Source organism: Pristiophorus japonicus, chromosome 18, assembly GCF_044704955.1.
Source record: "Pristiophorus japonicus isolate sPriJap1 chromosome 18, sPriJap1.hap1, whole genome shotgun sequence".
Classification (NCBI taxonomy): Eukaryota; Metazoa; Chordata; class Chondrichthyes; family Pristiophoridae; genus Pristiophorus; species Pristiophorus japonicus.
In genome coordinates, this window is record NC_091994.1 from 20,063,877 (window position 1) to 20,086,078 (window position 22,202).

Here is a 22,202-nt window from a genome sequence, read left to right on the forward strand (position 1 = left end):
AGTTGCTGCCCAGAGGAAAAAATAGTGTTGGGTACAAACGAAAAGACCCAGTTTTCTGGAGGTAGCTTTAGTAACGATGGAAATATTTCCATTTGAGATCAGAGTGGGTGGAGAAGCCAAGAACACTGATTGATGCAGAAGGATTACAGGGGCTGCAATCAAAATTAAGAAATGGTATCATGCAAGCGCCTCCAGCTGTACCATATGCAAACAATTCAGGCAACAATTCAGGCTTAAGACTTAGCATTAATAGAAAGTGGGATGGGGGCGAGCGCGTGACCTTATTTTAGACAGTGGAGAATAACCAATGAATACTCTTTGAGACCAAGAAACAATTAGGCTCAGAATTCTTTCTATAAATACAGAAAAAAAAACTGTGCGGTTGTGACTATGCAGCAACTTTGACTGTAAAAGCGGCATTGTAAAATCTTTGAAGAGGGTTTAAATTATTCATGGCTGTATGTGTTGCAGTCAATGGCCTTTCCTGCAATTTCCTCATTCCGTTCCAAGCTGCTGACCTCTTCTACTACAATGTCAGCTATTTCCACATTTGTCTGAATAGAGTGTGCCTTGTTTGGGTCTTTAAATAGTAAAAAAAATTACAAAAGACTCCATGCTTTCTTACAAAGAGAGAAAAAAAATCCAACTAATTCTCTTTCATAAATTTGTCTGTATTTACTACCCGTGGTATCACACTGAATGATATACTTTCAGCATGAAGTCACCGAGACACATTAAGAGGCCCTCCTCTCGCTTCATGTGACAGATGTTCCAAGAAACCTGATAATTATAGCCGCGCAGCCTAGGAGCCTTCAGAAGCTGCTGAAGCTTGAAAAAAAAAACAGCCCAGGTACAGACAAGCCCGATTTATGGCCAGACTTTAATGTTGCTGCATTCCCGCGATACCCATTCTTGCTAATTCCTCCGGCTCCCAAGCGGCGGTTGCTCTATCTGGTTTGACTTTATCAACAGCTGCTATATCACAAGAAAAGCACATGCGACCACTACCGGCTCGCATTCTCTGCCTAGAGCAGCCTCTGATAAGAATACACTGGAATAAAAACTGCCGAGCCACAGAACACTGAAGTAAATATCCTGCTCCAAAGCGTAACAAAGCAGTGCTCGAGCCAGCATAACATTTAATGTGGCTGTCAGCATTCTGTTCCAACATGTTCCCTCGTCTCATCAGCAATTTTGTTAAACACCCCCCAACCCCACCCCCCCACCCTTTCCCAATCTTCAATGTCAGCTGTGGCTCAGTGGGTAGCACACTCGTCCTCCAAGTCAGAAGGTTGTGGGTTCAAATCCTACTCCAGGCTAACACTCCAGTGCAGTGTTGATTATCTGATCATTATCACATTGCTGTTTGTGGGAGCTTGCTTGTGTGCAAATTGGCTGCCGTGTTTCCCACATTGCAACAATGACTACATTTCAAAAGTACTTCATTAGCTGTAAAGCACTTGGAGAAGTCCGGTGGCCGTGAAAGGCACTATACAAATGCAAGTCTTTCTTTTTTTCTCCTCCCTGAAGCCGATTCATGCTGGGGGATTGTTTCTCCATTATCATCAGCTACTTGCCCTTCACGCACAAGTCTTTGAGAATAGATATTGGGAGCTATTTAACCAGCAGGGCTGATACTTTTCTCAATCTGTAGTTGCACGCACAGACTTCCAGCATTGGGATAGCAGTCAGAAATATATATAGGCAAGGGTTGCGGAGATTACCTAACTGAGCACAGAACAGACTGAAACTCAAATCTCACTTTATATGGTTCAATGAACTATGGGGAGTTATGCACAGCTACTCTAAGGTACGTATATTTGCCACACAATGCATCATATTGCGCAAACTGTATTTTCATTTCTGGCGGAAAATTGTTAAGATTTTGAATATTATATTTGGATTTTTTTTTTTTTAATTCATTTCGCTCCCCAATGGCTCAATGCGTTAAGCCAATGAGTAGTTCCCAGAGAGGTCCCAAGTTCTAAACTGAGCTCAGCTGAGGCAGTGGCGAGAATGCTACACTCTACCTCAGCCCCCCTGGATTAGGAAGGAGGGGGAAAAAAAGACACCGGCCGTTCCCACATGTGACTGCAATCCCTCCAACCCTGCTGGAAATGTGTTTGTAGATTGGCCAATGACAGAATGGGGCTAGCCTGTGACGCCTCCCACAGTGCAATCGCATAACGCTCACTGTTGAGGCTCACACACTGAATAACGGCCATGTGTGCAAAGTACTAGTCGTGCCCGTCAAACCGCAGCTCGACAAGAAGTCGATGCTTTGAGGAGTGGAGGGCAAATGGGAAGGAAGAAAAAAATATTTCAGCATTAAAACAGAAATGGTCACTGTGCTCAGAAGATGCTGTGCGCAAATTGTCTGCCGTGATTCCTTCAAGTACGTAAGTGGTGCTTTGAGACGAGGTCATGAAAGGCGCTCTATAAATGCAAGTTCTTTCAAATTAAAACTTAACGCAAGTATTTCATCGGTTCGCTCCAACCAAACAAATTGAGTTAACTGGCGTGTATAGGAAGATTTAGAGCACAGGGTCCCAGACGTGGCTGGTCAGTCTGCTAAAGTGTGCTGCACACCACCTCGGGTCCCTTGGTATTCCCTGATGACTCACCACTTGACTTGCACATCCTGATCTGGCTCTGGCACTGGACGAGGGAATGCAGCGGTTGCTGCAGCGTGTCTTCGGAGGTAGTTTTGTTTGAGGAAGGCGGCGACGGCGACGGCGTGCTGGGGGCGCACTGTGTCTGGCAACGCAGCTGCGTGAGGGACTGCGGCATCCCCTGGTAGTGACGGGTCGCGCTCAGTAGATCGTTCAGGATCTGCAGGATTGTGGTGATGTCACGGCGGGGCCTTCCGGTGCTGTCCTGGCAGTTTGGATGCAAAGTGCCTGGTTTGAGGGGGTGTGGGGAGGGGGAGGGAGGAAGAAAAGGGACAATTAGGAACCAATACTACAAACAGGGAAGAGTTTCCAGCCGCGAGTTTGCCACAACCCCATCAGAAGGTGAAACCAGAGCTCTTCCTTCAGTTGCTGTAGTGTGACCAATTAAATCACTTTAACTGCCACAAGCACCAGGCACGAAGGCTCTGGAGAATTTGCTCCCAATACTCCATATGGAAAAACACAACAACACAAAGGCCCTTTTTACGACAGGAGAAAAAAAAAACCTGCAAAGCGCCTGATGTAGGAAGAAGGAAATGAAACAAAAATTAAAAAGGTCTAATACCGACAGGAATAGTTAACGCCACAACTGCTCCTTACAGCACACCAAAGTTCTAGTTACTTTTCAAGTTCCTTTTACCGTTTGGCATCTTTAATATATCTTCACAGCTAAAAGAATGAGGTTTATAAAATTATGAGGGGCCTATATAGAGTGGATAGGACGGGCCTATTTCCCCTCGCAGAGGGGTCAAAAACCAATGCAAATAGATTTAAAGTAATTGGTAGTAGGTTTAGAGGGGATTTGGTTTTCACCCGGAGGGTGGTGGGGGTCTGAAACTCACTGCCTGAAAGGGTGGTAGAGGCAGAAACCCTCACCACATCTAAAAACTACTTGTAAGTGCACTTGGAAGTGCCGTAACCTACGGGGCTACGGACCAAGAGCCGGAAAGTGGGATTCGGCTGGATAGCTCTGTCAGCCGGCGCAGACACGATGGGCCAAAATAGCCTCCTTCTATGCTGTAAATGTTTGTGATTTTATGATTTTTAAAAAAAATTTGAACAATAAACATGTACTTTGAATTACCTGAGAAGGTTCCGGAGAAAACCCCAGGGGCATGGTTGACAAAGCTCTCGATGATGGCACCTGGTTTTCGAGACTTGCTTGAAGCAGCTGGATTACTGCTTCTTGTACTGCAGTCACCCTGGAAGAGCAAATGTTCAATGTCACTATAGCTAATAGCAAAAAAATTTGAGAGAACTTCAAAAACATACTCAGAACGCAAATTGATTTTTGTCTTTCAATTTCTCCCCTTTCTGCCCCTTCCCTCACTGTTTTGCAAACCACCGATTACAATTGTATGAACTGTCTGCCGCACTTACAAAACAATACGCTGAAAGTGAATGATCAACTGAAAGTCATTATTTATGGATCAGTCTTAGTAATAAGGAGCAAAGCCGCATGAACCAATTTTCTATTTACAAGCACCAACATCTGTTTGTTCGCCTACCCCTGCATCCTTTTAAGCCAACAGATAGAACTCTTTTTGTGTGTTGCACTATGAGTTACTGATATGCTGTTCCGAATGGAATGCAAAAACAGGAAGCTGGAAGAACACAAGACCTACAGATAAGCTGAGCGATGGTATGTGTCCCTTCTTCCTCCAGAGGGGAACATTTCCTGCCCTGGCTACAATATGGCCAATTGTACTGCTGTACCTAATCTGGCGCCTTCCCCTCTCAAGTTTCGAACGGTCTCAAGTATGCAGTGGCTAATTGGGCCGATTAACAGGGCAGGCCAGCGCTAATGCAAAACTATATATCACCAGTTAAGGCAACACAGTTCGCTCATGGACCCATCGGAGTTGGGCATTAGAGCTAATCAGGGACAGCTCAGCTCGGTAATAAATTATCTTAATTTCAACTCAGTTAATGCTTTTGGCAGGCACAGCATAAGGCAGCTGACTATTCCCAAAAGATATCGCAGCCAAGAACCTGGCCATCAGCAAGAGATATTAATAAAACATTTTGCCATTCCTTTTGCATGTTGAAACAAAGGGAATCCTAGTAGATCGGTTGCTTATATTTTTTTAATCAGGCCCTTAAAGTGCACAAAGTGTATTATTGATCATAACATCAGAGCTGCACAGGTCCCACATATTAATACCAACCATTATTTGCTGCAGAATCGCAAAAGAACCAACAAAAGAAACAAACGCTGCTGTACAGTTCGGAGAGGGGAAGAGAGAAAATAATATTTTTAAGGCACGAGTAACATTGTTGCTGGTTTTCCCCCAGGAACTGTGATTTTATCTGTTGAAGTGACATGTTCCTTTATTAAAAATATAAATAGCCAATTTCCCCGCCCCCTGTACTCAAACTTCCACATCCCCAGTCTCTCCTGAAAGTGCTAATGCATGCTGGGATGCAGTTCCAAAGAGGTCAATCAACCTCTTGATACCTCAGCCATTTGACCATTCATCATGCACGAGTGCCAGCGGCCTATTGACCATAGAGGAGAGCCTGATCCTGCCATCAATGTCCACACACGTGAACTTCCAGCAAGATTTACCGGGCAGCATTGAGGACGGAGAACTGATAGTCATCCTCCTCTCTGGCCTAGGGAAGCTGAAGCTAGTTTCAGCACTTATGACACCATCCCAGCTGAGATAAGCTATTAAATCAAATTTTGGGTGAACTAATATAATTGTTTGAAACAATTGAGATTTGCCTGTGCTGTATATTGTGCAGTATCGCATAGTATCCTTTTAGTTTGACATGTCCTACAAGCAGCATCGAGCCACCGCGGTCCAGGTAAGTTTATCATACCTCAGTGCAAGACGAAGAAGCGATGTTGTGGCTGGCGGTTGACGAACTGGCCCCGTGCGACCTGAACGACCCGGCGGTGACTGAAGGCGGGCGAGCTGTGCTAAAGCAGGTGGTCGCTGCCGCCGGGGCGGGGCTTGCCATTGCCGGCTGGCAAGCCGATATGTGGTTACAGTTTGAGGCTCCAACTGTTTGCCGGTGAAGTCCTTGAGTGTTAGTAAAGCTGGGTGTGGCTGGGCCTCCGCTGCTCTCCCGACTGGCTATCACATGCCGGTGCTGTAGCTGGCTGCCAGCTTGCTGGGCTGCCAACTGGAGCTGAACAAACATCATATGATCTCCAACCCGCAGGGCAAGTGTCAAAGGTGACCGTCCTGACAGAAAGTCATTGACCTGAAAGGAAAAAGAATGAAGCTCGTTCAAAACTTTGATGTTACTGAAGGCATGTTAACCCTTTCAGAGATGAAAATAAATGAATGTTGTCAGCTTAACCTAGAATAGTAGTTCCATCACTTTACTTGCATCAGAAGATCCAAATTTGAATAAACTTAATTGCTCCATGTGGAACTATATGTTTAACCCAATTATTTAGCAGAGTTGGTATTTGTAAATGAAACCGTCGGCACACAACCAAAGCAGATCTCCAACTCTTCTCTGTGCAGATAGTCATATGAAAATTTAAAACTTGTACAAATTCACAACAGAAAAGGCAGGTACACTATGGTATAGTGCCACTGGTGCAACAGCATCAAGCCACTAATACAAGTGGCGGATTAACAAAGGAATCCTACTGTAAAGAGTCTGAGGGCTACTTTAAAGTGGCAAACTTTTACTCAGTTGGTGAAGCAATCAAGGTTCGTTGCAACAAATGCATTATTTTGCATCTGTTTTATGGAAGTCAAAGGATGGCAAGTTAAGCCTTAAATATTTATGCACTCTTTCGACTTTCAATTTCTACCAGAGTTCATGGAAAACTCTAGATCCGGTACACATCTATTTAATATTCTAAGGTGCTCTTCCAGTACTTTATTCCCAGCACTCTGAATCATTTCATCTACATGGTGAAAACACATTTCAAAGCGGAGATGTCCCCACTTACTGACAACACAATTAGCTGCATTTTGTTGGCAGATGTCACTGCTTGCTACCGTTGGACATAATATACAGAAATCTCAACTTGGGAGGACTTTTCAAATTAGCATTCACTGTGGTTACGCGGAAAGCACTTCCGTTGAAACACGTGACCCGTTCTCTGTTCCTCTCCTGAAGGTGGCGACTCAATTCTGGAGTGTAGTTCCATCGGCAACAGTGCCCCGCCATTCTTTTAAGTGTCTTGACAGGCCACTCAACCATAGGGTGAGGCGATCACGACTGAATGAGATCCTGTCCTCAACTGATGGCCACAATGGAACCTTCTCATAGGGGTCACTGGACACTGATCAGCAACATGGTTTTACCCCCTTCCCTGGGACTGCGGAGGTCATTTGCAACAGCCAATCGCCAACCGGGCAGAGATCAACTAACTCGGACTTTGATTGGAAATATATTTTTGGTTGTGAATTAGAGAGGTTGTGTATTTTTTTTAAAGATCAAAGCTGATGAGAGCAAATCTCTACCAACGTCAACTGGTAACAAAGGGTGCTGGGGATCTTTTATCTTCATTTAATTTTCTGCTTGAGGGAAACAGCTACACGGATTTGTGTCCTACAAAGGCTTTGTGTTCTTCAGCTCTCTAATATTCATGACAGTAATTAATTCTGTATACTTTAACGTCAAAATCACCTGCGCGCTGCCTAGCCTATGCAGTCTGTACTCTAGGGAGTCAATAGGCGTACATTGCTGTTTTATACATCTGCGACTCTTGTCTATTTAAATTACCCATTGCCTGGCTGCCGTGAGCTTGCAGCAGCTCAACGCTGCATCACTGAGATGGAGATGATGCGCATGCTACGCTTTTATATCCAGTCGTGTCTCCATTTATTGACACCAGCTGTGTATATTTACATTTCTCGCTTGCGTGTTTGGAATCCTGGTCACGTGCAGTCGAGAACGGACTGCAAAAAAGCGAATGTTGGGGAATGCAAATTGGAAAAGGATGAACGGGCTGTTCTGTGCCTGCTTCAATACAATCTGCACACAGGAGCGTTGAAAAGAACCAACAACCAGTCTCGAGAGAGAATGCCAAATGGCTTTCTGTGCACACAAAGTTTTTGTGGTTCTTCATTGTGACTGTCGCCGTCTCCAAGAGCCCTCAACCCTCCGCTTCCCCCCCCCTCCCCCGCACTAAGCTATAAGTCTTCTATAAATTGCGCAGTGTACAGTACATTCAACAGCTGCAGTCCAGTATGGCCGTAGTTTAAGCTTCAGTAATAACTACCAAGCTGGCAGGGAATCTAAAGAATTCCACCGTCTGATGGCAATTCATCTCCATCTCCCGAGTCCAGGCACCTGATTGTTAGGGAAACCAGATGGCTAAAGATCGGAAATATAATCCGCTTTGCCAGAGCAACCTTTCAACGTCTGTCACAGTCATTCGAGAAAACGAGGGCTATCGCAGGTGCACACTGCCAATCTCCACAGAGGTGAGACAAGATCTCAAAGCAATCTTGTGGCACATTCCTTGCATCTTTTATGGCTGGAGACTGATTGTGAATTGAAGGCCTGTTTTCAAAATTTGGAAATAAAACAATAATCTCTGGAAGACGCTGGTCTGCATCCAAAAACTATTCTGATTTTATTGGAAGGGGCGAAGTTGTAGAAATGGATACTGGAGATTTAATCTTTGTTCAGAAAGATGTCTTCTGAATAGTCGGATAAAACACGACTTCTTGCTCTGATCTTGGCACTCTAATATTTCAGTTTATATTACTTTTGGTTTTGTGTTATTCATCTTTTCTCCACTTATTTTGAATAAAATGGAAGAAATATTTATTTTATGTACTATATCCCTTTGATGGAAAACTGAGTGATGTGGTAAAACAACAATCAAATTAGGCCTAGATATTAATATGGGACTCAATCACTCCAGCATTTGGCAACGCACTTGCTCCGACAATCCTACTCTGATTGCTCATATTACCTTTTCGCAGAAACATGCTAGAACAAGTCATACTATCGCAATGGGGGAGAGAAAATATAGTCTTACGCATCTGTAAGCAGACTGCGTGTGTATATACACACACACACAGACATACATACACACACACGCTGCCATAACCATATATGGCGATGGATTCAGCCTCCTCCTCAATGAACCTGAACAGCCCTGAAGCAGTTCAGCCATTCGCTGATTCTGCTTTTCTTCTGGTCACTGTGATCTCTGCTTCAAGAGTTGAAACCCAACAGTCAATTCAGAATTTGATATATGCAATGCTGTAGGCAATCTTTTTTTTTTAAAAGCACTTTCAGACAGGCCCTACGCACAAGGCTAAGCTAGATTTAGCTCTTAACTAAAATTATATAGTCTTAATTATTACAGTCTATTCTCATTTAGGAACACACACAAGGAGGTTGCATAGAATGCAACAAAAAAAAAAACAAGGTTTAATTTTGTATGATGGGGACTGGCCTGTTTATATACACGCTCGCTAGGCTCTGGGAAATGGACAATTACTTCAATTGTCGATTGTGAAAATTAGGATAGGAGTTGGAAAGCCACAGAATCCATGGAAATTCTATCCTCATACATTTCATCGAACTGCGCAGGTTTTTTTTTACAACTATGGTTCAAGGTTATACAGTTTCGGGAAAGCGATGTTTTTTCCCCCCTTGAATTGTGCAAATTTAACATGACGATTAAGACATCTTTCACATATTTGCACTCCCAAGGTCTTTTATTCCAGGTTTGTAGAGAACCCATCAAAATACACTAGTAATTCAATCATGTGTACACAGAAACAGTAAACTGCCACCTAACCGTAGCCAGCATTCAATAACAGGAAAATGCTGCTTTAAAAAAAAGATCAAAGCAAATTTCAGTCTAGTCAATCCTCCCCTCCTGCTTTCTTTCATGCAGTGCATGTTCAATCTCAGACATATAGTTGTTTTCCAGCACTGAACAAGAGAAATAATTTATCAAAATGTCATTAGTCTGGGCCCAATGACTAAAGCAATTGTTAATTGTGTTTTTTTTTTAAACTGCCCCCCCTTAAATACTGGTTTGTATGGAGCTATTTTTCACTATTGTACAATGAAAATTAATTGTTACTAAATCATAATGATTTTTTTAACAATATATAAAGGCTATCTAATAAGCCTCTCAGCGGAAAAGTTTTACCAATGTCAAAATACATATCTTTTTTGGTGGGTTCCCTTCAAAAATGGAAAAAGCAAAAATATTTTATTCCGTGTGAGACACATTTTCCTTACACATAACCATAGTATTAAATTCACAAAATCAGAGCTACCCGCCCCCAAGCCCCCACCTCCGCCTTTATTGGCTGCTTTCACTGAAGCTGCAAACGCGCGAAGGGTAAAATCGAACATTGCTGAGAATTGAATAAAAGCACTTTGTAATATGGGAAGATCCTAGTTCAGCCCCAGGCTTGTGCTGTTACACAATCCCGGCCTGGGCAGTGGTGGGGCCTCACAATTGGCTTCAGCATTGCAAGCGAGAACAATTATTATACAATGACCCCTGCTGAATATGCATTAGACAGGAAACCCAGATCTGGCTTGGCGGTGGTGCGCCCAACATTGGAATCAGTCAGCGACACTCCAGAGTCCTGGCTCACCGATGAAGAATGGCCAAGGCCATCTGTGGAACCATAACCTAGAGTGATTCAATGCTTTCAGGAAATAAGTGGTAAGTAAGAAAATCAGTAGGAACACTAAAAGGATGGGGTGGGGGCAGAGGAAATGAAGCTAAAATCCCATCTTCTGTGCTGGCTTTAAATTTCAAAAAGCAACATGAAACCGACAACTCAACAAAGTAAGGCAGAGTTGAATGCTCCTTGTGGAATGGGGACTGCTATTTCAAAATGTCAACCCCAGTGACACTGAATGGGTGGTTAAACCCCTGCAGATGAGCTCAGTGAAAGAGTGAGAATTTCAAAGAGGTGGGGGTGGGGGTTAATCTTTACAAGCAGAGTTAGGAGCCTGGGGACAGATTAAGACAGAACACAAAGAGTGCTTGCTTTTATTCTAGTCAACAGATAAAGGTGAAGATTGTCTTCCCCCTCCCCACCCACAAGGTAACCCAACTCTTCCCCAATCCAAATTATTAAACAATGATTTACTCGGTGAAGCGTCAAAGGGGGTTGGCCGAGCAAACTAGGAGTATCTTTAATTTAAAAAGAAATGTATAGAAACTGTATTTGTCAACTGCACAAAAATGAGTCATATTCTGATAAATTATACCCCCAAATTTAGTTTTTGATCAGGTGTTTGCTAAACAAAAGAAAATTAAAACGGTAATGTTAATGGAAGCACTTGTGCCTGGCGTGAGCGCCATCAGGAAGTGTTAAAAGTTTCATTGCACTGAAACAGTTGAAACTGATTCGCCCCCTACTGACGCCCTTGTGCAATGACACTATCACTCTGGAATATCAGAAATAGAAATCACATTAGTCAAACTGAACTGACGTTACACTGATCTCTATCCTCTCGATCCAGAACTGAATGTGTTTGGGCAGCAAGAAAAAACAATTCAAATGTTATCTTGCTGCCGTGCTGGTGCATGGCAGGTACTCATTATTTTAAATGCAGATACATAGGCACCTTTTTTTTTTTAAATCCAAAGGTTATATCTTAACGCACATTACTTGCATGGGACACTCAATACAATCTAGAAATGGCTAAAAAAAAAAAGGTTTGTAGGCATCGCAATCAATGAAAAACAATACCCTTGTTGTGTTTAGAGGTTAACTTTCCTCCCATTTTAGGAACAAAGAGCAAAACTGAAGCCTTCCCTTTCTCCACTGCTAAAATAAGCACTGATTGAAGTGCAAATGTCTCCATTCTCCATTCAGAATATTTAATTCCACTTCTAGGTTTGTGATGAGCTGCAGAACCCAAGTGGCCTGACCTTAACTAAACATGCAGCGTACAAAGATGTGCTACAACCTCATCGCTCATCCAGTCTCTGCAAATCAAATCATAAATCTCATCCCATCTGCTCTATGGAAAGGCCTGTGGAATTTGCAGCTCTCTGCCTCCTTCTCTTTCCTCTCCCCCCCCCCCCCCACCCGCCCCCCTTCCCCCTCCCCCCCCAATCTCTCAGTAGGGGGAAAAGCCTACTTAGAATTCTAAGCATGCTGCTAAACTTAAGTACCCTGGAACGTATTGATTAAGTAATATACCAGAGCTATACAAATCCCAGACCAGTATAATGCAAGCTGATAAGGAACGCAGCCTAACCTCCCCCTGCATCTTTGAAAGCCATCTTGGCTTTTTCAACCTACCAGCTGCCAAAGACTAACTGAAGTCTCTTTGAAATTTAAGATGCAGACTTTGACCCTCCTGTGCCTCTTCTTTTTTTTTTTAAAAAGCCAAGCAGTAACAATACACACACACACAAAAATGCACCACATGTAATTGCAGTCACGTTGCAGCCATTAGCTACCAGGTTAGTTAAGCCAACAATCAGCTTTTAATTGGTCGCAGGCCCACACTAAAGCTTCTTTTCCTTATTCAACCACATAGCCAACAGTGAAAGCTCACAACTGCTGATGGGAGCAAAATCTTTTTTGACAATGGGTTGCCAGCGTAGATCTTTTGTGCTGGGGTCATTCGAACTGTGTGCACATACTTTGCTGAAGATACGCACAATCAGTACCAATATTTCTATTCACTCCAATATCTACTATGGGAGCGACACTGTGCACGAGTAGAAACATTTGTTGTAAAGTAACAAAATGCATTTGCCACAGTAGCCATTAAAACATAAACCTCACATTTAAAACAGATTTTCTGTGTTGCTGCGTTTTCTGTTGAGACCTCCATTGCTGTCCTGGTTTCATCTTATTGTGACTGTGAATTGCCCCAGTAGTAATCAAATTGAAAAAAAAAGCTGAAAAGCATATACTTGCAGTCACAAAGCGACAAGTCTGCTAAACTACAGCCTTTTGAAAATTCACTGCTGACAGATCCATTTATAGAGGCCCCCCACAGTTCACAGAAACTCATTTGCAGCCACTGTATTGCAGCATTCATCTGTATGCAACTGCGCAACACACAAGACTATCTCAACTCGAAATATTAGTGTTTTTTTCTTCAGCGCACTCTTAATTTGCAAACCGTATTATCTTTTTTCAGCGTGCAAAACATTAGCCAACAAGGATGCCATAAAAGTGCCTGCAGTGTAACAAAATACTACAATAAAGAATAATCAAAGCATAATCAAAAAATTTTTTTTTTTTTAAAAAGGAGCTGTTTTCCTACTCTGAATGGAGCAGAAAGCTGCTCTCACTTCAAAATATTTTCTTGGAATTCAAAAACTGAGCCCACTCATTGTTTCCAGCCGCATTAAAATAAAAACCGCAACCACAGGCCAGTGCTAATTGGATCTCGGAGGTGGTCCCCAGCAATCTAATCAGTCACGACTCAACCCACTTCACTCACAAAAGAGGCGCAGTATCAAACTTTCAGGCATCACGACTGCAGATTCTCCATCCGCCTCAGATGTAAACCCATCGGGCATGTAGACTCGCCCCCGCATGAAAACAAAAGAATTTCACATGCACCTCTCTCACAACCATATATAGCTACCTTAAGAGGTCTAAAAATGTATTGCTACAAAAGACTTTCAGCTGCAGGGATACAATGCCACCATTTCAATGGCTCCTGCAAGAGTCTTAAAAAAGAGTGAATGGGCTTTTGGGGGTTTTGCTTGATGTTAATTCAATTAAAATTTATCGCATCCATCGTGCATTAAAATGCATGGTTTACGTGTGCAAGGTGGAGTGAATAAGAACAAAAGACACTCAAAATTTAGCTCCATTCTGTGGAACACACTAATTAGCAATTGAACCAAAGGTAGCGGGTCCAATGACCTAACCTTAAATAGAGGATCAGAAGCAAAATAAGGCTCCTGCATAAAGATTAACAGTGTACGAAAGTAGGTCCACATTTCTGCTGTGCTCTTTCAGTTTGACACAATTTAAACTAGGTCAGGGCTTCAGTGTTCAATTTAAAATCTCCTTTGTATTCAAACATCGTACAAAGAAACATCACTCAGTTTCTGTTGCTGCTTTTCCAACAATGGCCATTTTAGATAAATGAAAATCAGTAGTGTGTGTGTGTGTCTGTGTGTGTGTCTGTGTATTTCTCTTTTAACCTTGTATCCCAGTGAGCAATTTAAAATGCAGCATCTCTTTTTAAATGCCATGATTCAGTGGAGTGCTCTATTTCCTGGCCATCATTAGCTGAAGAAAGAGGAGAACTGCAGCCCACGTACCAGCACAAACTCATTTTTCATTCATACTCTGCCTGCTAAAAATAATCCTCACCGTGGACGCAAAAAGAAGGAAAACAACAAAAAAAAAAATCTCTTACGTTCTTTGAAAAAGCCACAGTGACTGGATATGAAATCATATCCTAGAGTCTTAATTAAATGAATGTAGTGTGCACAATGGATCTTCCTACGAGTAGAAACATTCCTTGATTAAGCTCTATTCTTGGTAATGCCTTAACCTGAACTATTTAAAAGGTAATCATTTCCAACACTAATCACAACATGGTCAACCAGTGCCAGTAATGAGCGTCACACCAAATTTATTGCATGTACAACACCTTGCATTTATATAGCACCTTCAATGTAGCAAAACGTCCCAAGACGATTCACAAGAACATTAAACAAAATTTGACACTGAGCCACATAAGGAGAGATTAGGACAGGAAGCTTAGTCACAAAGGTAGGTGGTCTTAAAGGGGAAGAGAGAGGCAGAGGTTTAGGAAGCGAATTCCTGAGCTCAAGGTCTAGGTAGCTGAAGGCACGGCCGTCAATGGTGGAGCGATGAAAATCGGGGACGCGCAAGAGGCCTAAATGGGAGTACTATGATCTCGGAGGGTTGGAGGAGGTTAGAGAGACAGGGAGGGGCAGTCCCATACAGCTGGCCAATGGAGGAGAGGCTTTGGAGGGTGTGGTCAACCATGTCAAATTCAATATATATATATGGAGCAGCATTATCCATTTTCATTTCTAAAAACAGATATACAATGCCTCAGTATACATACAGCTTGTTATCAGGCAAGGGCGTCAAGGGATATGGAGCTAAGGCGGGTAACTGGAGTTAAGATGATCCAACAGAATGGTGGAGCAGGCTCGAGGGGCTGAATGGCCTACTCCTGTTTCCATGTACATCTTACATGAAAAATTGTCTAGCACCAGAAACAGATTTTCATTTAAAAATAAAACTACTTGAAATTTTTGGTCAAATAATTTGAGAAATTAGAATTTTTTAAAAAATGTAACATTTTAAAAATGAGTTGGTAGCTCAATCAGAAGCACTGATCGTGCTTACAGGCCACCGTAGCTCTGCTCTTTTGTTTATTTACTTGCCTGTCAGAGTTTCCCTTCCTTTTTTTAAATAAAAGCAAACCACTCCCCATAGCCTTAAACTAACACACTTTGTGCTGGTCCTTAGTGTATTGGTCGCTCTGCAGTGGAAGCAGCACCAGGGCAACTATTAGGCTTGTTTGACCAGCTTTCAAAATAAATATTCTCAGCAGAATAGTCTTTCCGGTCAAGTGGAAAACCTGCATTCTACAGGAAGAGAAATAAAACAATAAACAACCGCTGATAATGATGGGTGGGGGGGGGGAGGAAGGGGTTCTGTTTAGTCAGGCAAGAGATCTGCTCACAATGCAGCTTTGCAGGATTGTGGTTTTTTTAAATCAGATTTTAAATTAGAAAAAGCTCCCCAGACCAGCCATGTGCTAAATTTCAAGGACTAGTTTAATGAACTGGACCTTTGCGCTTACAAAATTGCAGATGAACAAGATTATGTGTAATTGGGTACTTAAGTATACTTTCAATGGCTGAGCCATTTATGCTAAACACCGATATTAATACATACTTTAAAATGATGTGCCCCCAGTCAAACGCATTGAAATGTAACTGAATCTGAATGATTGATCACCTAACTTTTTCTTTTGCTCAATTGGGCTGCTCTCATTTGTACTGGATGCCATTTCTTGATTAAGGACACTCAAGTTCCCATTTGATCATGGTGATGTACATGACACATCAAAAAAAAACTGAATTACATTTGTACCGTGAGATTGACATTTTTAGAGACTCCTTTGTCCACTCATCAACTACCTGGATGCGGCTAAGCAGAGACTAATAATCCCCAAAAAGTATCAAATTGTATATAAAGCTGATGGCATTTTAACTATGTACATTAGCAAATTCTGTAACTAGCAATAATACTGGAGCAAGCCAGCATAATCCCTCATAGGAGGTGATTATCTTTCCATTCCGTTTTAAAGAAGATGCACTTGCTATCTTATTCCACATACATGTTTGACAACACAGTGTGTGTTTTGTCAACTGTGACGCAGCTATAACCTACGGTCATTGTTCTGCCTCTGCCATTCTGGATTACGAATTTCCAGGACGTCTGCCCTTCCCTAAGGGAGAGGAGGAGGGGAGAGGAGGCGGAATCATCAAGCTTGTTGCGATGAAGGAATTCTACCCGGAATTTAATGTTCCTTTGACGCAGAGCTCCATGAAATGCAAGAACAAGCAGTGATGCTAGATTGGCTGGCGGAAGTGCAGCCAGTACACATGTAGGAATGTGATTAAACGGGGATCACAATCAGGATGGAATAATAGGGCCCAGTCAAGGTTTATACAAAAAGTAAATCAAGAGGTCACTTCATCCTCGCGGCCCTGGAACAAAGCTACTTTGAGTGGGTATTATTCATGCAATCGTTAAGACCACGTGGTGCAGTTACTGATAACAGTTTGACTACAGGAACCATAGTTCCTCCACCCCCACTCCATCAGCCTGACTTGGCTGATCGATCGCAACAAATACCGGATTTCCAGTTGAAAAATACATACTCCCCAGGAAACCCAAGGCAGTGTGCTTATCTACAGTGCCAGACCATTCTGTTCAGAGTTTCAGGAGGGACGGAGCTCATTGTATTGGTTACATGAACAATGGAACACCAAATATTTTTTAATAATATATATATTATATATAGTGATTTTTCAACAAATACTGCCATGCTCAGAATGATAAAGCTGCTGAATGTGTGTGCTTAATCAGTGCCCTTCATTCACTATGTGTAAAATACACATATGTACATTCAATATTAATAAACTGACTGGCTTTTTTTTTTACATTAACACTATATATGGACGACTGAGTTAATCAGCTAGACCCCCTGGGATCTTCATTACACATATAAATAAAACATTACAATTGATTCACAGGATGTTGGAAAGTCACTGGTGGGTGCCTCAGTGTACACCAATTAAATTCAAACAAGCTCTCGCAGTTTACAAACCTACAACAGGCTCGCAAATGTGTTTCCATGTACACCTACATCTTAGAAAACCCCCCAACATAAAACAGCTGTATTCAAAGAAACGAATGGGCAATAGAGAACGACACCTTTATTTGATCCTCAGTGCCTCACTTTATATGAATTGGTTGCTCAGTTTGAGAATAGACTGCATATTTTTTTTGTACAATGAACTGTGTGAGGTTACGGTTGCTGTCTCTTAACACCTTACTGCGGATCTAGCAGCAGATTTAAACTGATCGTGGGCTTCGCTTGGCCACTTGGGTTTAGATGCGGCCCTTCACCCACCACCGTGAGACAAAGGACCGGCTTAAGCATTCAGATACGGCTCAGACGCTTTCTGCTGCCTGCCAGCGAGTTGTCTGGGTTGGCCTGAAAGTATGCGACTGCACCACGTCACGATTCCCATCAGCATTTGTCCATTTAAACCGTACAGGACTTCAAAGCAAAGCGTCACCCGAGCGAAGCAGGAAGCCTTAAAGGAATAGCACCGCCCCAAAATTAAGCGGTGCATTTAGTCCAGTGTCTGCCCTGGATTATCAAGTTTAAAGGCTGGGTCACGCTTTAAGCAGAATGCTCTGAAAAAAAAAGTTATCTGCAGTTCACTGTCAGAAGCATGAAAAAAAATGTCACATACAATGTGACTAGGCGAATTATTAAGCAGTTCTAGCAAAGTTGGGTTTGTGCCTTTGCAACAAAAAAAGATCAAGGAGGACAATGATGGTAATTAGGATAAAAATGTAGGGAGCCCCTGAATTTAGGAGGTGAAAGGTGAATTCCACGGTTCAGAAAATCTGCTTCAAAAGAGAGGCTTTTCACTCTGGGGTCATGCGACAGTAGGAGGTCTGAATGTCGTCACTGGGGAGGGGGGGGAAAAGAGGAGGAGCTTTGGTCTGAATAATATTCTCTGTGTAGATTAAACACTGAGCTGTCGCCAAGGAACTCCCAAGTGTTGCATGAAACACGCACACCCTGAACACAAAGGGGCAGAGTCTGGGGGCTTTCGGAGTTTGGAGAGGCGTTGCAACAACAAATAACATTAGACCGGTGGAGCCGAATCCGGCAAGATTCATACATTTAAATTAGACATGAAAATCCCCATTGATAATAGAGTCACACTATCTTAACAGTGTAACTGACAACATATAAATTATTCTACAGCAGTATTATCAGAATATGCACGCATAATTTTAATAAATGCATATAGCTTTTTTAAAATGTGGAATTGCATTATAAGGCATGAATCCACTCCATATATAGTCTGGCTCTCAGCTCCAAATTATTACTGCAGCAGGAATACAACTCTGGCACCATGGGAAATTTGCGTTTAATTATTAAACGATTTTTTAAAAAAGTATTATATTCATAACGACATCAATAAAATATCGATAACTATATCATGCGTAACAATCTGCTGGTTATCTATCACCGTGTTGCATTTGCTGAGCTGCAGGCTTTCATTCTTACCTGAGTTTCCGTTAAGCTTTCCAAAGCCTGCATCACTGATTGCTCCGGACGCGAAACTTGAGACTTGAGGAGACAAAAAAAAGGAATTAATTACAGCACAAGTAAAATCTAAAGTGCCACGGTAAAGATTGAATGCATCGATATTCTATACAAACCAGATCAGAGGTCGATCTTACCATGAGTCCAGCCTCAACAGTAGGGACAAGGGTGAGTTTGCTTCCTTCTGTTATACCGTGGTCCTGCAGCTTTCCGGAATTTAAACGCCTAAAAAAGTTTAAAATAAAGCACAGGCTACAATCTATAGCTGAGAAATGCACCTGCATATAATCCTGTAACTGCACAAAAATGGCACAAGCTTCCCAAATGAGTTCAAAAGTACATACGAATGGAAAGTTTAGACCGATTGACTAACAAAGTAATACTGGATTATGAATGACTGCTTGGCGCATAAACCTGTCACAGAAATTCGGACTGGGGTTTCGTAGCCCTGCTCAGAACAAAGGGGTTGTACATACGTTTCTTTGTGCAAGAGGACTAGGCGTTCCTTGGCAACCTTCAAACGCTGCGATAACCTCCGTTTGAGTCCTTCCACTGTCTCGTCTACTGGGACAGAAAGATCATACTGGGCTCCGGTCGTTGTATTGATGACTACACGCATTGAAGGCTCGTTTTGATGGGCCTCGCAAGTTGGGGCTCGGCTGCAGCTCCTGGTGCTTGTATGGTCCATTCGATTACCTTTGATCGGTCGTGAGTCACAAAAGAAAGTCCCTCAGACACTTAAAGGAATCATGCAATTATTATGTGTGCTAAATAGAAGATGGAAAGCCAATCCCGGCGCTCCCCTTTTTGCTGAAAGATTGATGGCCAAAGTGTGCGATGTACAAAAGGTTTGGGTTTCTCCGTGTGAGGGTGTCCTGCTTTTTTGGTCTTCGAAAGATCTCTCAAGACAAGAGGGGTTAAGGAAAGAAAGCACAAGCGATTTTGCCCAGAGCTCTATAAGCCGTGTCTCTCTGTCTCTGTCTCTCTCTCTCTCTCTCTCACACACACACACAGCCCTGCCGACTGCCTACGAGCCTGACTCTGGCTGACTCCGCCGCGATCCCCCGGAGAATAATCCTCACACAGCGTCTGCAACAAAGAAAACACAGCGTCAGCCAATCAGCGGCCGCCCGACGCCTCAACCTTCCCCAAAGTATCCACCTGTTCCCCGGCACCAGCCAATCGGCCGCCACTCCCATTGTGACGTCCCGCTCGCTGCTGGCCGCCCACTCGTCAGTTTCAACCATTCACAAAAGGCTGCGCCGCCCGCCACATGATAGCATGCCCAGTTCCTGCCCCCTCCACCCCCTCCCCACACACACTCTGTACCTGAATTGAAATTCGCAATGAATCGAGTGAAACAAAGGGTCAACCTGATGTTCTGAGGGGTGCAAACGTTTTGTTAAGATTCTTTTTTGAACTCCCCACGAGAGAGAGAGAAAAAAAGCATTTCACAGAACATTTGGGATGCCCATCTTCTCCAGGGTCCACCATCACACAAGGTGATGGTGGGCTGCAAACAGGCTGTTAGAAATCTCGATTTTCGTTTAAATATTTAACCCCCCCCCCCAAACAAAAACACAATAACCACGCATTGTGCTTGAGAATGAATCAAACGTGTTTGTACCAGTCCCCAAAGGAAATAAGCCGATGCATGTATAGCCCAAATGCTTCAGTAATAAAAACTTGAAGCTTGCAATTTTCGTCGACCTTGACAACGTTTGCAAATAGAATTCAAATATATTTTTGCCCCTCGATTAGCTGTACGATTTCACAAATGCACCAAAAACTTAAGAACCGAGCATACTATTTTGCAAACCAAAAATGCATTTGTTCCGCTTATGAGCCGTTTTAGAGAAAACGCTAAATTTAAATCAGACTTTATTTTAATTTAATTTAGCCGACTTAGTTTGGAAGTGCTTTATTTAAATGCTAGCCCACTACTGTAGTTAACCATTAAACAGCCGGAATACTCCCAGTTTGGAGACTCTAGCTTCATGGATAGCCCGACAGTCATTATTAAAGCAACACTATAAACATTCTAGTAATTATTTCTCGTTATCGTATTTATTAGCCAGTACCATAAAGATAATTATGAAAACCTTGACGCCGTTTGCATTCTCGCCGTAGCACTGGGCTGTGGGGCTTGGTATCTGACAGAAATGCCACTAACTCACAGTACACGAGCAACACCGCTACCTTCTGGTGATTTGTGGCACTACTCCGCCGAAATAAACGGCGATGGATTATGTATATTGAAGAACCTTATCAAATGACAATGCTTCAAACTTTCTTACATTTCTTACTGGAAGGAGCAACCATTTGCGGATAGGGAAAAGAGAAAATACGTAGAGTTAGGCCAATAAAATAGGAAAGTCGGGGTCCATTCACACAACAGTTATTGGTACAGTAAGAACAGAGATAACTAGAAGCTATGGAACCAGATCTTTGCAGAACTGTATATTAAAACTCAGTAAAATAGTACATATCACATTAAACAGATCGGCTTTTCTGAATAAAGTTTTTACAGTATCAGTAAAATTAGGACCATTTATTCTCGTGCAATGGAAATGATACACTGCACCATTTTTTGGATTATTGCCGCCAATGTCTGTTTAAGCCTTCACTATTAGCGAATTTGCCAGATTAATGTTTCACGCGACTGTCCTCCGTTTAATCCCAGGTTACGTATTCGCTATGAAGGCTTGTCAATCTAATTGCTTACCAGCTTTAGTTAAATCGCTCTTATTCTTAGTAGTTGCCCTCACTTCAAAAATAGGTTCCTTTAGTTAACGGCACGAATTGTAAATTCCTTTAAAGTCGACGAGATCGATGTCCTCCTGAAGTTGCTGCTTTAAGCCTTTGGCTCAGGGCTGGTCTTGGTATTTAAGGAGATAGACGTGACGCCGACGCCCGGGTGTGGTGGGAGTCTGAAATGCAGGAACTGTCTGGCAGCGATCAGCGGCAAAGGCGGAGCCATAATCCCCCGCTGACATCACCAGCACCAGCAACCATCTCTGAATCACAGTTTTCGAAATGTACTGAGCAAAGAGGTTTTTCTCGGGGGGCAGAGAGAGATAGAGAGAGAGACAGCGCGGATCCTGCGCGGTCAAGCAGGGTCTGGAGCATTTCGGCTTGGCGTTATACCGACGCGGGGGGAGCTGGCGATCAGCCGGCTGGCGGCTGGTGGCGCCTTAGGCACGTTTTGCACTCTCCTGGTGCAAGGCATAGTAACGCGATTACGTGTTAGGAAGTGTCATAACAAACAGTTTCTAATCAGCATCAGTCAGACCTGGGACATTAGTAACGCACTTCTCTGTACAGGGTTTGTGCTGTACACGTCACGATGTATACATTTCCTCCAAAAAAAAACTAAGTCGATTCCAAATAAACAATTGCCTGGTGCTAAAGATATGTTTTCTGCTACAATCTGCCTTTCATATATAAACAGACCTTGCTGCCTCTGTCTGTATCCCAATAATCAAAATACATCCAGTATGCTAAATGGAACGCAGAATTAATCTCACATGTAAATGTTAACGCTCCACGCTACAGTACCGATCAATAGGTTTTTAGCCTTATAGTATAATTACACAAATAAATAGTATTGAACCGTCTCTGATTTGCATAATGTATTCAAGCAAGGAGTTGGGAGCATTTTCGCGCACGCTTGATTGATGCTGTCAAAAACATTAATAATGTGCTTCGGGTCTGGTCAGAATAACTTTC

The 22,202-nt window shown here is 42.7% G+C and overlaps 1 protein-coding gene across 1 annotated transcript in view; it reads right to left on the reverse strand.

Moving 5' to 3' along the window:
- The window catches only part of midn (midnolin), a 31,442-nt gene extending 9,763 nt beyond the window's left edge, over positions 1-21,679 (reverse strand). The window contains exons 1-7 of the mRNA XM_070859721.1: positions 21,199-21,679; positions 18,950-19,562; positions 18,611-18,698; positions 18,435-18,497; positions 5,499-5,885; positions 3,757-3,874; positions 2,625-2,900 (exon numbers count right to left, since the gene is read on the reverse strand). Coding sequence (XP_070715822.1) covers positions 2,625-2,900; positions 3,757-3,874; positions 5,499-5,885; positions 18,435-18,497; positions 18,611-18,698; positions 18,950-19,161 — 1,144 coding nt within the window. The 5' untranslated portion in view covers positions 19,162-19,562; positions 21,199-21,679. The remainder of the gene's footprint in view (positions 1-2,624; positions 2,901-3,756; positions 3,875-5,498; positions 5,886-18,434; positions 18,498-18,610; positions 18,699-18,949; positions 19,563-21,198) is intronic.
- Positions 21,680-22,202: the final 523 nt, after the last annotated feature.